A 17,500-nucleotide genomic window follows, 5' to 3' on the forward strand; every position below is an offset into this window, starting at 1 on the left:
CACAGAGAGAGAGAGAGAGCGAGCCTCAGTCCTCCTTGAGCAGCAGGCCGTAGGGCCGTAGGGCGAGCTGGATGGAGGCCCTGGTCTGGGCGGGGCCGCTCCCCTCGGCGACGGTGACCACCCAGAGCCCCTCCCTCTGGCACTGCCTGCGCTGCTCCGGGTTGATCCGGTTCTGCAGCACCACCTTGTAGGTCTTCCCGTCGCCGCGGGAACGGAACCTCTTGCAGTAGCCCTCGGCCACGCCCACCAGGGTGGAGGAGTACACGCCCCTCAGGTAGGTCTCCCCGGCGACCGGGCCGGGCTCGATCTCCTCCAGGGCCCCGGGCTCCGCCCCCTCGAGGGCCGGGCCGCGGCGTATCGCCGTGACGCCCAGGGCCCCGTCCATGCGGTTGCCGTGGTAACTGACGGGCCAGGCGTCGGGGCCGGTGCCCAGCCAGGCGTCGCCCCCATCGTACCCCAGCACCCGCAGGGCCACCCGCCGCCAGCCGCACGGACGCACGTACCGCTCCTCGCCGCGCGAGAAGCTCCGGTCACCATCCTGGGGGGGGGGGGGGGGAGAGACATGACCGGTACGATGTGATTGGCTGAACGCTAATTAGCTACAGACGCATTTATGATGTGATTGGCCACACACTCATTGGCTACAGACACAGGTATAATGTGATTGGCCTCACTCTAATTGGTTACAGACATAGGTATGATGTGATTGGCTGAAGCTAATTGGCTACAGACGCAGTAATCGGTGTTGGGGGCACTCTGGCGCCCCCTGCTGGTCTGAGTAGGAACACGTCTCCTGGAGTTATTATGAAACTGAAACAATAATCTGCAGTCTTATGACGCCATGTCAGGTGCTACACTTCCGCGTCGTTCGGCCTCGGCGGATTGGGGGTCCTGCGGTCCCCCACACCCACTGACGCCCCGTCGAAACCCCGTAGAGTAGACTAAATCCAAACGTACACAAACACACACACGCACACACAAACACGCCTGACGTAAACGGCTCGCGCGTCAGCACCTTGACGTTGGTGAAGTCGTAGTCGAACCGGGGATCGAAGAAGGTGGCGGGATTGATCTTAATGGGGGGTCCTTCGAGGGGCTCCGGCGGGGGGGCCCCCTCCACGGCGAGGGGCGCGCTGTACATGTCCTCGTCGTCGGGGCCGCCTAGCGACAGGGAGCCAAGGCTGGGGTACTCGAGCTCCTGCAGGCCCTCGCGGCGGTAGAACTGCTTCAGGGCTGCGATGTTCACCACGTCCTGCGGCATCAGCTGCGACTCGGCGGCCGAGGCCTCCACGCGACACCCCGTCAGCGCGGACAGCGCCTCGAGACACAGGTCCATCCGCACGGCCATCCGACAGACAGACAGATAGACAGGCAGGCAGACAGACAGACCTCTTAGACCACCAGTAGATCACTCAGTCGGAGATGAGGTCTGGGACGCGACTGTCTGGTGGACAGGACCCTCTGGATCTCTGGATCAGTTTCAGTTTCTGTTCACTCGGTCCGCCCCGCTGTGACTCACTCTGTCTCACTCTGTCTTTACCCGTATCACTCCTCCAGGGTTTAATAAGCACATATGAAAGATGGATTAATGAGTCTGGAGTTGGCGAGCCCTCAACTCAAGGCGATCATTCACTCGGTCTGAAGTGAATGAAAGTTTGACGTGAAGTTCTTCCCGGGGGGGGGGGGGGGGGGGGGGGGGGGGGGAGTCCGCCGTTGGTGTGTGAATGTGGGTATGAATGGTTCTAAGTTCCTCTGGATAAAAGTGTCTGCTAAATACACTATTGTAAATGTAAATACAAATGTAAAGGTAAATGTTTCCCTAATATGAGCTCATTCTTAAGGTAAACGATGCTGCTGCTGCCGCGGGAAGACGGTAAGCACGACTTATTGCATATTATATATTAAGCTACATATTATATTATATATAGGCTATATATATATATATATATAGAGAGAGAGAGAGAGAGAGAGAGAGAGAGAGAGAGAGAGAGTTTATTATTCTATTCTATTCTATTTAATTCTATTCTATTCTACTAATACAGTAGGCCTATGTAATTCTTATTATTGTTTCGAGCACTTCAAACACCACAGAACGAAAGTGCATCAATACTTTCAATCTGTTTCATAAATTAAATTCTTAGTTTAAGTAGGCTATAATAATCTTTTTTGTTTGATTTTAAAAGTTGTCTTGAAATGTTTCTTCAGGAGGCGGGGCTTGTTGATTACGCCAGTATAAAACATGCACACAGGCCACGCCCCTCTGCCCAGCAAGGACCAGGATTGGTAAAAGAAAACATTCCTCGAGGCATCATATACGCAGCCGTGAGGTTACAGAGCCCGCCCCCGAGGCAGTGATGGACGGATCCACTGGCGAATAAGGATTCAGTAAATCGTTAGATTCTATTTGTATTTTTTTTTTTTTTTTTTTTATGATTTTCAACTTCAATTCAACTGTTACAATAAATACATATAAAGAGGTAATCTGCCGTTTCCTGCTTATTTATAAATCAGCGGTCTGTAGGTCCGACCTGGGTCGTACTGGTCCGGCCCCTCCTCTCAGAGGGTGCCACTGCGCTGCCCTCACTGGTTTCACTTCAGATCTCAACTCCCTTCGTCCAAAGTGTTACCTTTAGATGTTCTGAATGCCCTTCCTTCTGCTCACAGTGCAGAGCGATGTTGGCAGGAAGGAGCTGAGGGCGCTGTCTGTTTGAAGGATCATTCATTCTGGTTTTCATTCATTTTTTAAATAACTTTTTTTTTATTTCGAAATGCTGTTAAATATAGATATTTTTAATTAGGAGCTTAATAAAGAGCTCAATTTTGACAAATGTAAAACTGTATTCACCTGATTAATAATTAGTCAATCAATCCAACTAAACATTATTTGTTTTCTTTCTAAAATACTGTTAAAAATAAATATATTTGATTAGGAGCTCAATTTAGAAACATTTGTTTGGACAAATGTACAATTTCAAGGTTACGTACAAACCTGCACATGCGCATTAACGACGCTTGACTACTGGACCAAACCGGATTTCAGCCATCAAGACTGGATAACTTGAGGGAATCAAGTTCCATAACGGATACATTTTAGTAAGTTAAAAGAGACACATTATATACCACCAGGTGTGAGTGTGATTAGCCTTAAAAGCTTTTTCGAAAATCTGCCCCATATGACATCACTAGTGGGCGTGTCCACCTAGATCTGTGCTGGATAGATGAGCAACGTTTACTTCAGTCCACTGGGTAGGCTGGTAGACTGATCTATCCTGCACTGATCTAGGTGGACACGCCCACTAGTGATGTCATATGGGGCTGATTTTTTAAACGGCTTGTAAGGCTAATCACACTCACACCTGGTGGTATAAATGTCTCCTTTAAATCAACAATAATGCTGCTGTGTTTAGTAACCTGTTAATTGTTTACAATATATTTTCTCTATACTGACTTTCTCTTGTAGATAAGTGTAGTTTGAAACCTTACACTGGTGGTTTGCTAGCTAAGTTTGCACTATAGGTACCGCGTGAGGCCGGAGTTAATGGGCCTAAATGTCTAACCTGTTCCAAAAATGACTGTATAAGTTAATACATTTGACGCATGGCTTATTTTACATGGGTTATTAAAGGACAATTCCGGTATTATGAACATTGAGCCCCCTTTCTCGTTTGTTAAGGATGAAATAGAGATTTCGAATATTCTGTCGTGTTTTATTTGGCATTTTGTAAATCTGCATTTTGTTACGGAAGTGTAGGTTGGTTGTAGTCTTTTCGCTCGGTTCTCCGAATCAACAGTAGTGCTAGAACCGAGCGAAAGACTACAATACCTTTCCGGTTCCGGTTGGCATTTTGTAAATCCCATTGAAACGGACGGCTTCGGTGGGGGGGCAGAAAGGGGGCTCAATGTTCAAAATACCTGTAATTGTCCTGTTTCTTTACCGTTGTCTTTAAATGCAGACGTTTTTTGTGTCGAGTAAAAATTTGAAATGGTTCAATAAAATACTTTTTCCAGTGCAGACACCGGCGGCAGGAGGGAGGAATGTAGAGATGCATCGATTCAGTTTGCATTATGTTGTTAGAATTCTCTTTTAATACGGTAGACAGTAAAAAAAGTTCAGAAAATACATCAAATCATACAAGATATGAAGTGCAGAAGACGACCATAGAACAGTGTTATAAAAACATATCGGATTTAATTATTAAAATAATGAACGTGCTGTGATCATCAGATAATTGTCTCAATCTGGTGAGGGCAGCTTTAACACAGCAACTGTTATCAGGATATTATAAAGGGCCCCTATTCCACCACCAAGTGTTATTTCATATTCATTAATATGGTTTATAAAACGTAAAGTATATGGCATAAATACGTTTTAGGTCTACATAAAGAATATATAGCTATATATATATTTTTAACTTATATATATTTTTTAACTTAAACCCTTGAATAAAAGCCACTAATTCAAATTGTTTGTGAAACTTAAACGTTTATTGCTTTTTGTAGGACGATCTAGATAAATAAACGACACGTTCTGTTCACAGAATGGACCTATAAAGTCCATTCTGTGAACAGTTCACAGGCCTCCAAAATGGCGGCGGCGTGACGTGAGATCGTCTCTGTAAATATCTTATGATTTAATAACTACACGTGTCCATGTCAATACGGCTATGATTTCATAACTACATGTGTTATTAATTGTTCTAACAGGTTAAACTCGGTTTCTCATTATGATGTTACTTTGGTCAAAGGACATGGCAGTTTATTATTCCTCCTCGATCGTGAATCGCTGAGGCGGCTGTCAATCAAATGGTTGGTTTCCAATTGGGCCAAATCACGTTTCAAAGCGTTTTCTTCAACAAAGCGCCACGATTGGCGTCCTTACGGCCAATCACGCCCTTGGCTCCACGCCACTGGTCAGTTTGGCCGCCAGTCAAGCTTTCCACGCACCCATTGGACTCCCGCTTGCCGATGGGCGGAGACTTTCCGGAAGACTCATTTCCTTGTCGACATGCGAGGCGACGGACGGCAGCTGTAATGAAACCCAACAGAAAGCGACTTCCGCCTGGAGATCAGTGATCCGCCCGGTCGGAACCGAACCAAGCGCTCAACCTCTCACCCGCGGCCCGCTGGACTCCCATACCCCTCGTCTTCTGGTAGCCCCGCTCGCCCCCCCGCCCGCCCCCGAGGGCCCCATCCCGCGGTGTGATGGCCGCCGACCTGCTGGGTGACCTGGACACCCGCTTCCTGGCCGACAACCTGCTGACCAGCGAGGACTGGGGTGAGTCGGTCCGCCGGGACCCGGGGGGCGGGGGCGTTTGAGGGTACCGGGGGGGTTGTGAGGGGTCCGGGACCACTGCGGGGGTCGGAGCCTCGGCCCGGGGCCCTTCTGTTTACTGTAGATGGATCCGCCGGTCTACGCCAGATACGTTTTTAGTGTTAGGGTTTTAAAGGAGATCTGGTGGGCGCGGATGCTCATTGTGTCATCCTCATCCTCATGCTGTGTTTATTATGGGCTGTATCTCATCGGACCCAGTCATCGTGACGTAGTGTTTATGTACGAGACACACACACACACACACACACACACACACACACACACACACACACACACACACACACACACACACACACACACACACACACACACACACACACACACACACACACACACACACACCGATCTGCGTCGTTGCCGGTCACTCTTCACGGTCCCCGTAGCGTCGTTACGTCACCCAACACTGATCGGTTGACGGTTCACCGCTGCACCGACCGTCTTTTGGTTTGGTGAACCGCCACCGGAGCCATCTGTCCTCAGCGTCCCCGGGGAGCAATAGCGCCCCCAGGGCCCTACAGCGGTCCCTTGGGGCCCTACAGTAACACTGAAGCGACGCCCTGTCTCCTCACCCCCGTAGTGGGACAGGCCCCCCCCTCCGTGCCCCCGCACTGCGTGTCCGTTAGGACCATCACACCTGGGCCGTAAAGTAGAGCAGCTGGGTGTGGCCGCTGACCCTTGGGCTACCTCACTCACCACGGCGTTTACATGGCTCAGGGGTTTTTGTTTTAATTGAACCTTTATTTAACCAGGTAAAAGTCCCACTGAGATTAAAATCTCTCTTCTTTTTTTTCAAGATAGACCTGACCAAGAGGGCAGACAATACATGTATGTTTCATACAAACAATGTTTCCACGTAAGAAGTCTTTAAGTAATGAGCCCTAGTCATGAAATGAGATAATGAGATCAGTTCTGGTAGTTTGAAGTCTTCGTGTGTGTGTGTGTGTGTGTGTGTGTGTGTGTGTGTGTCCTTCAACACGGTCTGTGAGGCAGAACTGTTGATGTCCTCGGCTTCAGTTTCATATCGCAGTTGAACATCTGCATGAAACAGAACATCTGCAGGCAGCAGGAGGGTCTTCCCACCGCAGTTCTGGTGGCCGGGCTGTGGTGGGGGGGGGGGGGGGGGTTAGGGTTAGACCAGGGCCGGTGGTCCTGGTCTTCAGAGACGGTGCTCATACCGTGTCCACCGTTGATGATGGATGGATGGACACATCTAGATGAAACCTCTGGGAACGGTTTTCAGGCTTTGCTCTTCCTTTTATTTTTTACAGAACTAGATCATTTCCGTTTTTTAATCTATAATTATAATAATGCATAATAAATAACATGGATGCTCCCGCTTAACTTTTACTAACTTAAAGTCGGAAAGGGAAACGCGTCATCTCCGATATACGTGCGCGTAGATAACCTTAACCTTAACCCTAACCCTAACCCTAACCCTAACCCTAACCGATACTGTGTTTGAGGCAGCATCGGGGAATCTCCCATACGGGTATCAGTATCGGGACGACTCAGTTGTTGAAGGTTGTGTTTTCACTCTTGTACCTCTGCAGCCTCTGTTTCCATGATGCTCCTCCCAACGTCGAACTCTTTGTAAACAGACTCTCGACACACGATGGCTTTTATTTGACTTCACTGAAGAAGTATTCAGTCTCTCCTCTTTCAGCCTCAACAGCCCTCCCCCCGTGGATGGGGGAGGGCAGCCTGTGTGGCTTCGTGTCGGGCTGATCCGATAAAGCACCAGGGTGGCTCTTCGTCTCAGAGTTGTACTAGTGCACGGTCAGTTTAAACACCAGAGATTGGGCCGTCCATGTATGGGCGGGCCGGAGCAGAGGAAGCTGAGGTCCGTGTTTGTCCTTTACGTTCTCTACACTCGCGCGCACACGCGTCATGCATTGGGTTCACCCGACGGGTCGGAGCTGTTGAGGTCCAACCGTCTGGACCTCGCCTCAGAGACAATCCGTCTTCTGCTTGACTGAACCGCTGTCTGTCTGTCTGTCTGTCTGTCTGTCTGTCTGTCTCTCTAGATGCCTGTCTCTACCGCTGGGAGACGATGGAGGAGGGAGAGGACGGCGATGGTGGAGGAGTAGAACCAGGAAGCATGACATACCATCCATCGGTACGTCTCTCTCTCTCTCTCTCTCTCTTTCTCTTTCTCTCTTTCTCTCTTTCTCTCTCTCTCTCGTGGTTTGACCCTCGCTGCGTTACTTCCTGTCCCAGGTGGACCGTGACCTCGTGCTGACCCTGGACCCGGACAACCGCTCCTCCCCATGGCGACACCTCGACGACGGCCTTCTGACAGGTAGGGGGGCGGGGTCACCGCTCTGCCACACCGCTAGCCTAGCCGCTACCTTAGCCTCCAATATCTTAGCAGTCAACAGTTTAGCCTCCGGTAGCTTAGCCGCTGCACAGATAAGGAAATGCGTCAATCGCTTGAATGATACCAAATATATGGCTGTGACTCTGGAGTGTGTGAGGAGGAGGGCAGGTTGAGGGGGGGGGAGGGGTGAAGACCATGACACATGGCCTGCTGCAGAGTCCAATCGGGCTGACTGGTGGGGATGACGGCTTCCCCGACCAGCCGCCCTCCACGCATACTCCACAACGCACTCTGAGCGCTCGTATCAGGAGGGGTGATGTCGTTTGTTTTGGAGCTCGCGGGCCAATCAGACCCACTCAGAGGGGGTCTCACAGAGCTAAACCTCCCTCTCAAAACCAAGGGGGCACTCTAATCCATTTGACTATTACCCAGCATACATCTTGGTGGACACTCCCAACGCAGTGAAGTGAGCTGGAGTCACTCCGTCTGCTGTGGGGAGGGGGGAAGGGGGCTTTCATAGCAACATAGGATGATTTCTGAATAGCTTCTCAGCATGCTATTCTATTAGCACATGGCTAATCTAGTTCTATCTACATGTCTGTCTGTCTGTCTGTCTGTCTGTCTGTCTGTCTGTCTGTCTGTCTGTCTCTCTCTCTCTGTCTCTGTCTCTGTCTCTCTGTGTCTCTGTCTGTCTCTCTCTCTGTCCGTCTCTCTCTGTGTCTCTCTGTGTCTGCCTCTCTCTGTCTCTGTCTCTGTCTCTGTCTCTCTGTGTCTCTGTCTGTCTCTCTCTCTGTCCGTCTCTCTCTGTGTCTGCCTCTGTCTGCCTCTCTCTCTCTCTGTCTCTGTCTCTGTCTCTCTGTGTCTCTGTCTGTCTCTCTCTCTGTCCGTCTCTCTCTGTGTCTGCCTCTGTCTGCCTCTCTCTCTCTCTGTCTCTGTCTCTGTCTCTCTGTGTCTCTGTCTGTCTCTCTCTCTGTCCGTCTCTCTCTGTGTCTGCCTCTGTCTGCCTCTCTCTCTCTCTGTCTCTGTCTCTGTCTCTCTGTGTCTCTGTCTGTCTCTCTCTCTGTCCGTCTCTCTCTGTGTCTCTCTGTGTCTGCCTCTCTCTGTCTCTGTCTCTGTCTCTGTCTCTCTGTGTCTCTGTCTGTCTCTCTCTCTGTCCGTCTCTCTCTGTGTCTGCCTCTGTCTGCCTCTCTCTCTCTCTGTCTCTGTCTCTCTGTGTCTCTGTCTGTCTCTCTCTCTGTGTCCGTCTCTCTCTGTGTCTCTCTGTGTCTGCCTCTCTCTGTCTCTGTCTCTGTCTCTGTCTCTCTGTGTCTCTGTCTGTCTCTCTCTCTGTCCGTCTCTCTCTGTCTCTGTCTCTGTCTCTCTGTGTCTGCCTCTCTCTGTTTCTGTCACTCTGTCTCTGTCTCTCTGTGTCTCTGTCTGTCTCTCTCTCTGTCCGTCTCTCTCTGTGTCTCTCTGTGTCTGCCTCTCTCTGTCTCTGTCACTCTGTCTCTGTCTCTCTCTCCCCCCTCTCCCCCCCACTAGGAGAGTCCTCCCTACTGAAAGAAGAGATGTCCATCACTCAGCCCCTTCCTGTAGAGATGTGTAAGTACCTCTTGAGAGTACAATGGAAAGTACTAGTAGTACCTCGGAGAGTACTAGCAGTACCTCTGAGAATACTTATAGTACCATGCAGAGTACAGGCAGTACCACAGAGTCAAATTATGATATGCACATTTTTATTGTTTTTTGTTTCTGATTCTGTCTTTCTGTGTGTAGTGATGAGGGTGAAGGCCGAGCCCCCCTCGCCTTCGTCCTCCATGGAGTCGGACTGCTCCTCCTCCTCACTCGACCCTCAGGTAGGAGGTGTGTGTGTGTGTGTGTGTGTGTGTGTGTGTGAAGGGTTCAGATTGTGCGTGTAGTCAGTGTGTGTGTAACCGTGTGTGTAACAGTGTGTGTGTGTTACAGTGTGTGTGTGTGTGTTACAGTCTGTTACAGTGTGTGTGTGTGTGTTGTGTGTGTGTCTGTGTGTGTGAAGGGTTCAGATTGTGCGTGTAGTCAGTGTGTGTCACCGTGTGTGTGTGTGTTACAGTGTGTGTGTGTTACAGTCTGTTACAGTGTGTGTGTGTGTTGTGTGTGTGTCTGTGTGTGTGAAGGGTTCAGATTGTGTGTGTAGTCAGTGTGTGTCACCGTGTGTGTGTTACAGTGTGTGTGTGTTACAGTCTGTTACAGTGTGTGTAACAGTGTGTTGCCCCCCAGGTGGTGGTGAAGGGGGAGAACCCCCCCACCCCCCCCTACATGTACGGAGACGTCCTGGCCCCCCCTCTGGGCGCCATGGAGGTGACAGTGGCCTCCAGCGGCCTGCTGGGGGCCCAGCCCGGGGCCCCCGCTCGCCTGGACCCCCCGCCCGCAGGTAGTCCCCCCCGCTCAGCCCCACACCCTCCCTTACCTTAACCTTCATCACCCTTACCTTAACCTTACCTTCATCACCCTTACCTTAACCTTAACCTTCATCACCCTTACCTTAACCTTAATCACTCTTACCTTAACTTCATCAACCTTACGTCAGCCTTCATCACCCTTACCTTAACCTTCATCACCCATCCCTCCCTTAACCTTCATCACCCTTACCTTAACCTTCATCACCCTTACCTTAACCTTCATCACCCTTACCTTAACTTCATCAACCTTACGTCAGCCTTCATCACCCTTACCTTAACCTTCATCACCCATCCCTCCCTTAACCTTCATCACCCTTGACTTAACCTTCATCACCCTTACCTTAACCTTAACCTTCATCACCCTTACCTTAACCTTCATCACCCATCCCTCCCTTAACCTTCATCACCCATCCCTCCCTTAACCTTCATCACCCTTACCTTAACCTTCATCACCCTTACCTTAACCTTCATCACCCATCCCTCACTTAACCTTCCCCACCCTTACCTCAACCTTCATCACCCTTACCTTAACCTTCATCACCTTCCCTCCCTTACCTCAACCTTCATCACCCTTACCTTAACCTTCAACACCTTCCCTCAACCTTTATCACCCTTACCTTATCTTAATCCTCTCTCCAGTGGTGGTGCGGACCAGTAGTATCCTGAGCTCTAAGCCCCTCCTCCAGCCCAGACCACTGGGCGTGGCCAACTCAAGCCCCGCCCCCAAGAGCCCCTCCCCTCCGACCGGCACCCTCATCCTGCAGGGCCTCGACCACACCCGCCCAGGTGTGTGTGTGTTGCTAGGAGACGGGTGTAACCCACCCCTTTCCCTGTTAATCATTCTCTGGCTTTCTATTGGACGAGAGGGAATGGATACAGGATGATGATGATGATGATGATGAAGATGATGACCCTCTCTCTCCTCCGTCAGTGGTGCTGTCTCCGTCCGTGTGTCTCACGTCTCCGCCCGCCGTCATCAAGAGGGAGCCCGTCTCCCCCAGCCTCACCCCCCACCTCCCCCCCTGCAGCATCGTCCCGGCAACCGCCTCCTGCCCCGGCAACACGGGCCACGATGTGGACGTGAGTGGCCGGCTCCTGGACCAATCAGGCTTCAGGGTTGAGTTTGGACGGATGTTTGTTGCGTAGCAGGTTTACTCCACCCCCCAACACCAGCCCCCTCCTAACTCCACCTCCTATCTCCTTCTATCTGCTCCTCCCCCCTCTCCTCCCCCCTCTCCCCTTCCTCTCCCTCTCCCCCCCCTCCTCCTCCCTCTCCCTCTTCTCCTCCCCCCCCCCCTCCCTCCTCTCTCCCCTCCCCCCCTTCAGGTGAAGGTGTTGAAGCGGCAGCAGAGGATGATAAAGAACCGGGAGTCGGCGTGTCAGTCCCGGAGGAAGAAGAAGGAGTACCTCCAGCAGCTAGAGGGGCAACTCCGTCAGGCTCAGCAGGAGAACCAGCGGCTCCGTCAGGAGAACCACGCCCTCCGAGAGAGGCTGGCCGGACAGGTGAGGAGGAGGGGGGGAGGGGGGGAGGGAGCGAGGGATGGAGCGTGAGAGGGATAAGGTGCAGCTTCCTCAGACCTGTTATTCAGGTCTCAATAAACAACGTTGATTTCCCCGAAGAGCTCGGAGTCTTCAGGGAAATCCACACTACTGTTGTCTGTGGGATGTAGCATGTAACACTAAAGGGTAAATATCTTATTCTTTGTGTAACTTAACACTAAGTATCTTGACCTTTTGTAATGCTAGATATCTCAGCCTGTGTGTGGCTACATGCTAACCCCTTCATGCTACATGCTAACGGCTAGCTGCTGTGTTCCCCTGCAGGGCGGCGACTCGGGCAACAACAAGCGGGCGGTGTGCGTCATGGCCGTGCTGCTCTTCATGACCTTCAGCTTCGGACCTGTCAGGTAGCTAACCGCTAGCTCAGCCACGCTAACGGGGCTAGCTACACCACGCTACAGTTGCTAGTCTGAAGACTATGGGAAAGGCTAACAAAGCTAACCAAACAGGGGGCGTGGATGTTTGATGGATGTCCCGGAATGCTATGGTGTAGCTAAGGCTAGCATAATGCTATGGCGTCGCTCAGGCTAGCATAATGCTATGGCGTAGCTCAAGCTAACAGAATGCTATTGCGTAGCTCAGGCTAGCAGAATGCTGTGGCGTAGCTCAGGCTATCAGAATGCTATGGCGTAGCTCAGGCTAACAGAATGCTACGGCGTAGCTCAGGCTAACAGAATACTACGGCGTAGCTCAGGCTAACAATACTACGGCGTAGCTCAGGCTAACAGAATGCTACGGCGTAGCTCAGGCTAACAGAATGCTACGACGTAGCTCAGGCTAACAGAATGCTACGGCGTAGCTCAGGCTAACAGAATGCTACGGCGTAGCTCAGGCTAACAGAATGCTACGGCGTAGCTCAGGCTAACAGAATGCTACGGCGTAGCTCAGGCTAACAGAATGCTCTTGTCCTCCAGCATCACAGACAGGAAGCTCCCCACCGTGCTGCAGGAAGGGGCGGGCCCCTACACAGGAAGGAGGCTGCTGGAGATGGAGCCCTACGAGCAGCAGGCCCCGCCCCTCGGGGGGGAGGAGGAGCGGGGGGAGGTGGAGGAGGTGGACCGGGACCACCCCGACGCCTACCAGTTCAGGTGGGCGTGGCGCCGCTGCAAGGGGTTGTGGGTAAATGCCCGGCTGGCACCGTATCAGAGCGAGGTCTCGGAGCTCCGCCCTCGAAGCTCCGCCCTCGAAGCTCCGCCCTCAGAGGTCTCGGAGCTCCGCCTTCAGAGTCCAGATGTTGTCTGGGTTCAGAGGTCCAGATGTTGTCTGGGTTCAGAGGTCCAGATGTTGTCTGGGTTCAGAGGTCCAGATGTTGTCTGGGTTCAGAGGTCCAGATGTTGTCTGGGTTCAGAGGTCCAGATGTGTTGATGTGAAGCGAGAGGAGGTGGAGGTCATGGGGTCTGAAGTATCTTCATGGAATTCTCTTTTAGTAATTACTAAAATTAAAGAGCGGCTGATGATGTGTGAGGGCATGGAGATGATCAGATGTTTGTAGATTTATATTCCGGTATAAGTGAAGCCTAACCTCTAACCGTCTGTCTGTCTGTCTGTCTGTCTGTCTGTCTGTCTGTAGGAACCTGAGTGACGTCTTCAGTGACATTAAGGATCTGGTTCTTCAGGACATCGACCGATACTTCACCTCCTCAGACTGCAGACAGTTCAACCGCTCAGAATCCCTCAGGTCAGCATCTAACCCTCAGCTGGTCATCATCTAACCCTCAGCTGGTCATCATCTGACCCTCGGCTGGTCATCATCTGACCCTCGGCTGGTCATCATCTGACCCTCGGCTGGTCATCATCTGACCCTCGGCTGGTCATCATCTGACCCTCGGCTGGTCATCATCTGACCCTCGGCTGGTCATCATCTGACCCTCGGCTGGTCATCATCTGACCCTCGGCTGGTCATCATCTGACCCTCGGCTGGTCACCCTCTGACCCTCGGCTGGTCACCGTCTGACCCTCAGCGGGTCACCGTCTGACCCTCAGCTGGTCCCCCTCTGACCCTCAGCTGGTCACCCTCTGCCCCTCAGCGGGTCACCCTCTGACCCTCAGCCGGTCACCCTCTGACCCTCAGCTGGTCACCCTCTGACCCTCTGTCTCCAGGCTGGCTGACGAGCTGCGGGGCTGGGTGACGCGCCACCAGAAGTCTGGAGGGAAACCCAAAGTCATCAAGAAGACCAAGCTGGCCCAGGTGTGTGTGTGTGTGTGTGTGTGTGTGTGTGTGTGTGTGTGTGTGTGTGTGTGTGTGTGTGTGTGTGTGTGTGTGTGTGTGTGTGTGTGTGTGTGTGTGTGTGTGTGTGTGTGTGTGTGTGTGTGTGTGTGTGTGTGTGTGTTAGGGATGGGCGATATGGCCTAAAATCCTTATTGCGATATACATTGCAACCTATTGCGATAACGATATAAATCATAATAGAACCATTTCAGAACAGGTTACATAGACTCTAAGGAAAGCCAAACTGCTAAATGTATAAAACAAAAGAAAGAAACTTAGTATGTCGTTTTGAGAACATTTATTGTGCAAAAGTGTAATCATACAACATAATGTTGTAGCTGCAGAGAAAAAAAAGAAAAAGAAAGAGAAAAATCTTCTGTGTAATGACGTATACTTCTCTTAATTAAATTAAAACTGGTGGTGTCTTGTTAATAAAGAAACGGATACAGCTCGTGGCTCTTTAAATTTCACGGGTCGCGGATGATGCGATGCAGCTGGTTGCAGTTCGTGGCTCTTTTTAAAATTCGCGGGTCGCGGACGATGCGTTGCAGACGGTTGCAGCTCGTGGCTCTTTTTATATTTCGCGGGTCATGGATAGATCGCGTCAAACATGCATTATCGCGATAGAGCAATATAACTAAAATCTCTATCGTAGGCCATTTTTTATCGTTTATATCGTCTATCGTTTATATCGCGCATTCCTAGTGTGTGTGTGTCTGACTCCAGATGTGTGTGTCTGACTCCAGATGTGTGTGTCTGACTCCAGATGTGTGTGTCTGACTCCAGATGTGTGTGTCTGACTCCAGATGTGTGTGTCTGACTCCAGATGTGTGTGTCTGACTCCAGATGTGTGTGTCTTGCAGAAGGCCCAGCTGAGGAAGACCAACCTCTCCAGATACCTGCCGGTCCAGACCCACCGGCTCCTCGACAGGTGAGGCCTGCCGCTAGGGGGCACCGGGTCAGAGGGACCGGGACCGGGACAGAGGGACTAGGACTCTAGAGGACCAGGGCTCTGGGGGGAGCTGGACCCCTCACCTCCCACAATACATCCTAACTGTGTGTGTGTGTGTGTGTGTGTGTGTGTGTGTGTGTGTGTGTGTGTGTGTGTGTGTGTGTGTGTGTGTGTGTGTGTGTGTGTGTGTGTGTGTGTGTGTGTGTGTGTGTGTGTGCAGTCAGCTTCAGGTGCGCTCCGGTCCTGAGATCACCTACAGCGACTTCCTGGACTCCATCGACCGCCGGGAGGACACCTTCTACGTGGTCTCCTTCAGCAGGGTGAGACACTCACACACTCCTTCAGCAGGGTGAGACACTGACACACTCCTTCAGGGGGTGAGACACTGACACACTCCTTCAGCAGGGTGAGACACTCACACACTCCTTCAGGGGGTGAGACACTGACACACTCCTTCAGGGGGTGAGACACTGACACACTCCTTCAGGGGGTGAGACACTGACACACTCCTTCAGCAGGGTGAGACACTGACACACTCCTTCAGGGGGTGAGACACTGACACACTCCTTCAGGGGGTGAGACACTGACACACTCCTTCAGGGGGTGAGACACTGACACACTCCTTCAGCAGGGTGAGACACTGACACACTCCTTCAGCAGGGTGAGACACTCACACACTCCTTCAGCAGGGTGAGACACTCACACACTCCTTCAGGGGGTGAGACACTCACACACTCCTTCAGCAGGGTGAGACACACACACTCCTTCAGCAGGGTGAGACACTGACACACTCCTTCAGGGGGTGAGACACTGACACACTCCTTCAGGGGGTGAGACACTGACACACTCCTTCAGGGGGTGAGACACTGACACACTCCTTCAGGGGGTGAGACACTGACACACTCCTTCAGGGGGTGAGACACTCACTCACTCCTTCAGGAGGTGAGACACTGACACACTCCTTCAGGGGGTGAGACACTGACTCACTCACTCCTTCAGGAGGTGAGACACTGACTCACTCACTCCTTCAGGGGGTGAGACACTGACTCACTCACTCCTTCAGGGGGTGAGACACTGACACACTCCTTCAGGGGGTGAGACACTGACTCACTCACTCCTTCAGGGGGTGAGACACTGACACACTCCTTCAGGGGGTGAGACACTGACACTCACTCCTTCAGGGGGGTGAGACACTGACTCACTCACTCCTTCAGGGGGTGAGACACTGACACACTCACTCCTTCAGGGGGGTGAGACACTGACTCACTCACTCCTTCAGGGGGTGAGACACTGACTCACTCACTCCTTCAGGGGGGTGAGACACTGACTCACTCACTCCTTCAGGGGGTGAGACACTCGCTCACCTATTCAGGAGTCAACATTATATAGTTTAGTGAACGTACTTTTACTGCTGCAGTCCATTCTGTGATGTTACTTCCTGTTTCCTGCTCAGGACCATCTGCTACTTCCTGCCATCAGCCACAACAAAACCAGCCGGCCCAAGATGTCTCTGGTGATGCCCGCCATGTCCGTCAACGGTGAGACAGACAGACAGACAGACAGACAGACGGACAGAGCTACTCACACCAGACAGACAGACAGAGCTACACACAGACCAGACAGACAGAGCTACACACAGACAGACGGACAGAGCTACTCACACCAGACAGACAGACAGAACTACAAACACCAAACAGACAGACAGACAGTCAGACAGAGCTACACACACCATACAGACAGACAGAGCTACAAACACCAGACAGACAGACAGACAGGCTACACACACAACGGACAGACAGACAGACAGACAGACAGACCTACACACACCAGACAGAGCTACATACACCAGACAGACAGTCAGTCACACACACACACACACACACACACACACACACACACACACACACACACACACACACACACACACACACACACACACACACACACACACACACACACACACACACACACACACACACACACACTAATCACATTACAAGGGACAGGATTCAGATATTTCAGAGATGAGAAGGTCTTTGTTCAGGGGTACAGAAACATCTCCTGCGCCCCACGGCCAGACTGCCTACCACTGCTGATATGGAGCAGACTTTGTGAATTGTTTAGATTTTCTCCTGCGAGCCCAGCCAGCCTTAACCCACTGAAGACACGGTTGTGGACATGCCTCAAGCTGCCAAAAATAAACACTATTAGCTTGCATTGGTGGCCCTAGGTCCCTTAGTATTTCCAGAATGGGCTGGTACTTAACGATTTTATCATTGAAAGTAATTTCCATGTGCATATCAAACACACAGCCTATCTCAAGTAGGAGCACTTCCCTTCTGTCTCTGTTTAAAAGCACAACGTCAGGGGTATTTGGGATGTTACAAAACACATCAATAGAGCTATTAAACCATTCTGGCATGAAACCTGAATGTTTGTACATGGTCACATTTTCTAGAAATACTTTAACATTGCTGGAAATCAGATCGACAAGTGGGTCATGGCGTGCAATATAAAGTCCTTTGTACATAGTACAGCCATTCACAACATGGGCAACTGATTCAAGTAGATGGCCAGAGTGCATTATACAGTGTGGATGGTGGTGTGCAGGGTACCATAATGCCAGATTGTACTTGGTAGGTAGCACCTGCAGCCTAGCTTTGGCAGTGAAACAGAGGATGTCCTCCCCAACAGCATTATTTCTGTGCATGGA

General features: G+C 51.3%; 2 protein-coding genes and 1 long non-coding RNA gene across 9 annotated transcripts in view; 2 read left to right on the plus strand and 1 right to left on the minus strand.

Moving 5' to 3' along the window:
* LOC132451429 (uncharacterized) overlaps window positions 1–1,486 on the minus strand; it is a 2,528-nt gene extending 1,042 nt beyond the window's left edge. Inside the window, exons 1-2 of the mRNA XM_060043998.1 lie at window positions 1,016–1,486; window positions 1–538 (exon numbers count right to left, since the gene is read on the minus strand). The exon at window positions 1–538 is cut by the window's left edge and continues 1,042 nt beyond it. Coding sequence (XP_059899981.1) covers window positions 26–538; window positions 1,016–1,348 — 846 coding nt within the window. The 5' untranslated portion in view covers window positions 1,349–1,486 and the 3' untranslated portion in view covers window positions 1–25. The remainder of the gene's footprint in view (window positions 539–1,015) is intronic.
* A 151-nt stretch (window positions 1,487–1,637) lies between these two features.
* LOC132451491 (uncharacterized) lies at window positions 1,638–2,481 on the plus strand. Its single transcript, XR_009524103.1, has 2 exons — window positions 1,638–1,873; window positions 2,206–2,481. It is a non-coding gene; the product is annotated as an uncharacterized LOC132451491 (long non-coding RNA).
* A 2,491-nt stretch (window positions 2,482–4,972) lies between these two features.
* atf6b (activating transcription factor 6 beta) overlaps window positions 4,973–17,500 on the plus strand; it is an 18,264-nt gene continuing 5,736 nt past the window's right edge. For 6 of the 7 annotated variants that reach the window (XR_009524055.1, XR_009524054.1, XR_009524056.1 and 3 more), the window contains exons 1-16: window positions 4,973–5,275; window positions 7,357–7,448; window positions 7,550–7,631; window positions 9,171–9,230; window positions 9,405–9,484; window positions 9,885–10,038; window positions 10,706–10,852; window positions 10,998–11,182; window positions 11,393–11,569; window positions 11,891–11,973; window positions 12,541–12,714; window positions 13,197–13,304; window positions 13,727–13,814; window positions 14,699–14,766; window positions 15,008–15,107; window positions 16,241–16,325. Coding sequence is in view for 2 of the 7 variants with exons in the window: in XM_060043834.1 (XP_059899817.1) it covers window positions 5,203–5,275; window positions 7,357–7,448; window positions 7,550–7,631; window positions 9,171–9,230; window positions 9,405–9,484; window positions 9,885–10,038; window positions 10,706–10,852; window positions 10,998–11,182; window positions 11,393–11,569; window positions 11,891–11,973; window positions 12,541–12,714; window positions 13,197–13,304; window positions 13,727–13,814; window positions 14,699–14,766; window positions 15,008–15,107; window positions 16,241–16,325 (1,756 nt within the window). In the remaining 5 variants the exon portion in view is untranslated. The remainder of the gene's footprint in view (window positions 5,276–7,356; window positions 7,449–7,549; window positions 7,632–9,170; window positions 9,231–9,404; window positions 9,485–9,884; window positions 10,039–10,705; window positions 10,853–10,997; window positions 11,183–11,392; window positions 11,570–11,890; window positions 11,974–12,540; window positions 12,715–13,196; window positions 13,305–13,726; window positions 13,815–14,698; window positions 14,767–15,007; window positions 15,108–16,240; window positions 16,326–17,500) is intronic. The other variant, XM_060043836.1, reaches the window with a different exon arrangement.

The sequence above is a fragment of the Gadus macrocephalus genome, chromosome 22 (genome assembly GCF_031168955.1).
Source record: "Gadus macrocephalus chromosome 22, ASM3116895v1".
NCBI classification, from domain to species: domain Eukaryota; kingdom Metazoa; phylum Chordata; class Actinopteri; order Gadiformes; family Gadidae; genus Gadus; species Gadus macrocephalus.